Raw genomic sequence first — 6221 nt, forward strand, 5'->3', positions numbered from 1 at the left:
TTATGATTTTGAAGGCAGTTCCTCTTAATAGAGATTTAAAGGAACTTATATTATGGAAAATTATAGACGGATGGTGATTGATATCGTCAATAATTACATGATAGAACAAGTGATTTATGAAAGATTTTATTGTGATGAAGTTTATAACCTCTTGAATGATTAAAACTAAATGTTATGTTTGCAGGATGGATCCTCCTTGGATAACCAAGGCAAGAGGAAAAGGCAGTTATACTCGCGGAAGGGGAAGATTATCCCCAAGTTCATCAAGATCATCATACGGATCTTCATCATCTAGTACTCCAATTATACAAAAGGGAGGAATGAGTTTATATAACTTAAACTCTAGAGCACAAGAAAAGCTTCATCATCAATACATCTGGAAGATATTCCAGAAAGTGATCCATTATATGCTAAACTACAAGAGTTTCTAACTCAAAAGCAAGGTGATTCTTTTGCTTCAATCGCCAAAGAAGAAGTTGATGATATCAAAACATATGAAAAGGTTGAAAAAAGAGAAATGATATTTCTCTTAGAAAACTCTGACATACAAAGAAGAGAAGAACCTTAGAAGATATTCCAGAGGTATTTAGTTAATGGGCTTTATTTCCCAGGTGAGTCATACAAAACTTGGAAATATTATGAGACTCTGCTGATAAGCACACGTGTTGAATTTCAACATTTTTCAGGATATAATACAAGTGACAATGTTTATAACTTCTCTAAAATGATTATAAAACACATCATTCATATTGAAGATTGGGGTATTTCCTCAATGACTGAAAGACAATTCAGTCTAAACAAAATCATGGTAAGCTTTACCTATTGGGATTATATTCAGCCATTTAATAAAGTTCTTTGTTATAACAATGAAAGGCATAAACATACTTGGTTTATGAAAGTATGTGCCAAGATATTTGCGAATCCTATACCAAATTGGTTTTTAAACTAGTGGTCATACCACGGGCCAACAATAAAAATATTACCCGAACCATTTCTCAAGTTATACAAAGAATGGGTCAAGGTGTCCCCAGATCTCAACAAGTTATATCATCAAGAACATATTTGTTATTTTCAACAAATTGAACAGATATCTTTTTTTATAGAATTCTCGGTTCCATGGATTCATAAATGGGTTCCAGAAGTAGATTTTACTGAGAAACAAATTCCTTGCCTATACAGAACTTATTATAATAATTTTTGGGACAAGTTGATGAAGAAAGATCCTCAAACAAAGTCCATATACGGACAAGAACTGCTGGATCTAATTACGAAAACCATACACGATTATAAATCAATTCCTAATAAAGAAATTATGACTGATGACTCAACCTCCGTAAAACATATGGCAAGAAAATTTTCTAATCATGATGAAGGAGAACAAAATGAAATGATTAGGAAATAACTAGAAGAAGTAAAGACGAAGATTCTTCTAAATATAAGTTATTACGCAAAATCAGATTCATCACTGCGTAGTGAAACAAGTGAAGATATGCACGAAGCCCAACAATATGAAGAAGAAAGTCCAGTAGATGCACTGAAGAAAGCCGAAGATTTTTTAAAGACAAAGTGTAAAGCTTATGCGCGTCAGTAGCGGGCCCGCGATACTGTAGCAACACTGTTCACCAACAGTAAATACACTGTTACCAGGACCCAGATAAGGGCCCAGTATCCTATACAAAGATGCTTTTTTTTCTATAAATAGGTCTGTTTTTCTTTAATTGAGAGAAGGTTTTAGAAACCCTCTCTCCTTCTTTCTACTTTCTCTCTCCCCACTTGTAAAATATTTTCAAGTATTGTAAGCTTACCGAACTTTGGATGGAGGAATAGTAAAGTGTGCTATTTGCTACAAGGTACTTCCTTTTATTTTCAGTTTTTATTTCTGAGTTAAGCCATGACTATGTCCGGCTAAGAAATTATATCTATGCCGGATAACTATCTTCTCTGTTATATAGACCATGAACGGATCTAAGCTTTATTTAAATATAGAAGAATTTTAGTATGGCTTCTCGACTTGGTTCTGAGATTGAGGTACAGTCAGATCTAGTACTACTTTTATTGGCTTTGTCTTTATGACTCCGTCTGATGAGCCGTGGTTTTTAGCCCGAAATTGAGTTTGATAAGTAGGGCATCTCATACCCGGTTAGAACTATCAGACACATGGGCTTAATAAAAGTATGTATTAGTTTCTTGACAGGCCCTTTGCTTGGGTAAAATAATTAAACCATGCAGTCTGAGAAACTATGTTAAAATTCTTGTGTATTTCGATTCTTTTGTAGTTGGACTACCTCTAAGAATATTGACTAAATAATAATAATAGTTATAATAATAGTAATAATAATAGTAATAGTAATAGAAATAATAATAATAATAATAATAGTAGTAATAATAATAATAATAATAATAATAATAATATTAAAGTAAATATTTAATTAGATATTAATTTCAATGAAGTCAAAAAGTTATTACACATTTATATAATTAAAATGATACAATTTAATATTTAAATAATTAAATATTTTATATGATTTTAATTTATAATAGGAGTAAAATTGTAATCCAACTTTTAACTTTGAGGCTTCCAACTTTTAATAGTAATTATGATATGATATCAGATATGATATGGGTCTATTCTTTATAGATATGATCATATAGCTGCAAATAATAATATTTTACAATTATAATTATGTTTCATAAATACATAGCACATATATACTATTATCATATAGTTTCCCCTTCTTCTTTTTTCTTATCACCTCACTGTGATCAATTAATGGGGAGTTAGACCTTTGGTGCACGTTTTCTTAGGATTAGGTTCTATTTTTGTTTTGTTTATTATTGTAGTATCATTTAGGCTATGCTTTCTTTACCCCACACAAAACTGATGTCTCTTGCCCCGTTCCTATTTAATCTTTACCTTAAGTTGATTTAGTCTATATTAAGTGAATTGTTGATATTTTTTTTTATATATTTTAAAACAAATTATTCAAAATTCATGAAAATTGTTCAATTTATTTTTTCACTTTTACTCTTCATTTATGAGTTTCTTAACTACTTTACATTTTCTAAAGAATAGTCCTAAAATAATAATAAATGTAATTGTGGAAAGTAACTTTTAATTTATGCCCTTAAATATATATTTTTTTTCTTAAATAATGTGTCATACTCTAAGAATTCACTTAATATGGACTATAGGGAGTAATAAACAGCTAATTAATTTGCTTGAGTAGGGTCATTACACAAAGTTGTCTAATTTTAGTACTCCCTCTGTCCTAATTTAATTATGTGACACATTTCGCTTTTCGAGAGTCAAACGAGTTAAGTTTGACCGAGAATTTGCTCATGGAATCTTCAAATTATTTAAAATAAAATCTATATATTTGTAAACTACATAAAAAGTACTATAAGTCTCAATAATTGATAATTCAAAATATTTAAAAGATATATGAAAAATTTACGGTCAAAGATAGACTTGTTTGAATCTTGAAATTCGAAATATGTCACATAAATTGGGACAAAGGGAGTAATTAATTAAATTTGAGACCTTCTGCGCGCTACTATGGAAAAAAAGGAATTAACCATGGATAATGTTTAGTAGGTAAACAACAAAAATCTCGTGTTAATTCCATTTAGCTATAGAAATTTAGCTATGAATTAATTAAAGATTACAGAAAAATTCTGATATGGGATATATTGATATTTTGAGGATATGGGGATTCCCTAACATTATGAATTGAATACGTCCTCTTCTAGCAATGTCCTTATAGAAAAAACTAAATAATTTGTATTGGGATTCCATATGCAAGTTGGTATTTGGGAATAAAGTTTGGAGCATTTTTGAATGGGCAAGTGTTAGAGATGACTACCACGAAATGTGGGAGAAGCATGAGATGCCTTTTTTATCTTATTAGAATCATCAATTTATTCAGTCTTGGGATAATAGTCATAAGTCCTATAAATTTGACAAACTTGAATCAACATTTTCTTAAGCAACCCTCAAATCATCCAAAATGGGTCTCCAAACTGATATATATCCTTCTCATGGCGTCAAACAGCAGCATAGCTACTATGACGATAACGACTACTACTCCTCGGAGGATAATTATTACAGCAACAATGGCTCAAGCATGCAAATGAAGAAGCCTTATGGTTATCGCACCACTACTCCAACCCAAAATCATCACATGATGATGAGCCATGCCGGCTATAGCCAAGATGGGAACATGTCTCATGGTTCTGCTAATATTTCCAGCTATGGATCAAGTGGAATGCAACACTCTTCCAACACGAACGGTGGCTATGGATCAAGTGGAATGCAACACTCTTCCAACCCGAACGGTGGCTATGGATCAAGTGGAATGCAACACTCTTCCCACGCCAATGCTGGCTATGGAAGTGGAATGTATGGAAGTGCAATGCAACAATCTTCCCACATGAACGGTGGCTATGGAAGTGGAATGCTGCATGCTTCCCACATGAGTGGTGGCTATGGAAGCGGAATGCAACATTCATCCCACATGAATGGTGGCTACGGCAATGGAATGCAACACTCTTCGCAGATGAATGGTGCTTATGGGGGTGGGATGCACCACTCTTCACACATGAATGGTCGTTATGGAGGTGGGATGCATGAATCTTCCCACACACATATGTCCAGGGGTGTAGAGAACGATTCCGATAGGAAGCCTGGTTACTATGAACAGCATAACAATAATACTGATCATATGTGGAACATGAAGAGTTTGAATGACTAAATCCCCAAAAGTGTTTTGTGTAAGGTGGAACTATATATGGGTGTTTTGGTTGAGTCTTTGGCTATCTTATATTACAAAGGCCTAAAACCTAAATAATGAATCTAAACAACCCTGCTACTATGTACTCATCCATGTATTACTTACTTTTTTATACCCAAAACTATGAATAATTTGAATTAAATGTATTACTGTTTTTGATAAAGTCTTTTTTTCCATCTACTTTTACGTACTATTCGTGGGCTTATTTCGAGTTGCCTCATTTTCATTTACAAGTTCAAACTAGGAAATAGATGAAAAGTGTTGGCAGAAAGGATAGATCCTCCCATTTTCCTAAAATTTGCAGCCGATTATTATCACAACTATTGCAATTAAAATGGGCTAATATTTTTTATGAAAAATACATAACTAGCATATCTACTCAATCCAGCTATAGTTTTAAGGAATAACATAACTCAACGAAGATTTCTTTTTTCCTAGAAGAATCCTATAGTACTCTCTTCTATCTATCCCCTCTGTCTCTCTCCCTCTCTTTGCTCTCATCGGTAACCCTTCTTCATCAAATCTCCACCAGTAAAGAATCATGGATACACTTCTCCAAATAAAAAATATTATCACCCTCATTGATCATCTTATTCATGTATCGAACTCCAGCTTCAAGAATTTGCAGATCCAATTTTCAAATAAAGTTCAGATCAAGTTGAGGTTTTCTCAGATCTACAGAGTTTGGTAAGGAATTGAAATAAATTATTTATGAATTCATATAGAGGAGAGTAATAGGAAGAAGTAGTGAAATTTTGAGACTATTTGGAGATGGTCGATTGATGGCGGTTGTTTGATTTTTCTCAGATATACGGAGGTTGGTTGGAGGAAATGACTTGTGTGTTCATGTACAGGAAGATGCATGAAATAGGTGGTAAAATTTCGGGGGCATTTTGGAGGTTTTTGGGGAGAAGTCCAGTGTTGGTGGGCTATCAAGTCCCGAGACTTCCCCCTAGACGCGACACAGTACTGAGAACCATAAGTTATTCCAAGCTAACCTCGTGCATGGTAAGATAGTAAGATATACAAATTAAGAACTGAAAAGCGGAAGATAACTGGAACAGATCTATCTAAACAAACATAAAGAGACAAATATCTAAGTACGCATGAGCAAAATCTAATTGACTGTCTAAAAAGTCTCTACTAATATTGGGTATCTAAGACATGCCCCTAGATAACTCTAAAGTTTGAAAACTGAAAGGAATATAAGGGGTTGTCCTATAAATAGAGACTTGTTCCTTCTAACTTATTTGGCATTCACAATGTAGTCCTATGGGCATTGAGAGTTTTGGTGAGAGGGAGAATTTGTGGGACACAAGTGATACGTTATCACTTGTGTGAACCTCCTTATATTTCGAGTGAATTGGTTGAGATTATTTCTCTGTATATTTTCTACTCTCGTGTTTATATAGTGAATTGTTCATCCCCTTT

At 33.2% G+C, this 6221-nt stretch overlaps 1 protein-coding gene across 1 annotated transcript; it reads left to right on the forward strand.

Moving 5' to 3' along the window:
* The first annotated feature begins 4002 nt into the window (after positions 1-4002).
* On the forward strand, positions 4003-4936 carry LOC125810887 (uncharacterized). The gene has a single exon (XM_049490419.1). It carries the CDS (start codon positions 4008-4010, stop codon positions 4749-4751), a length of 744 nt encoding a protein of 247 aa, XP_049346376.1. The 5' UTR covers positions 4003-4007; the 3' UTR covers positions 4752-4936.
* The last annotated feature ends 1285 nt before the right edge of the window (positions 4937-6221 follow it).

Source organism: Solanum verrucosum, unplaced genomic scaffold, assembly GCF_900185275.1.
Source record: "Solanum verrucosum unplaced genomic scaffold, falcon-dt-bn FXZP01000886.1, whole genome shotgun sequence".
In the NCBI taxonomy this organism is placed as follows: domain Eukaryota; kingdom Viridiplantae; phylum Streptophyta; class Magnoliopsida; order Solanales; family Solanaceae; genus Solanum; species Solanum verrucosum.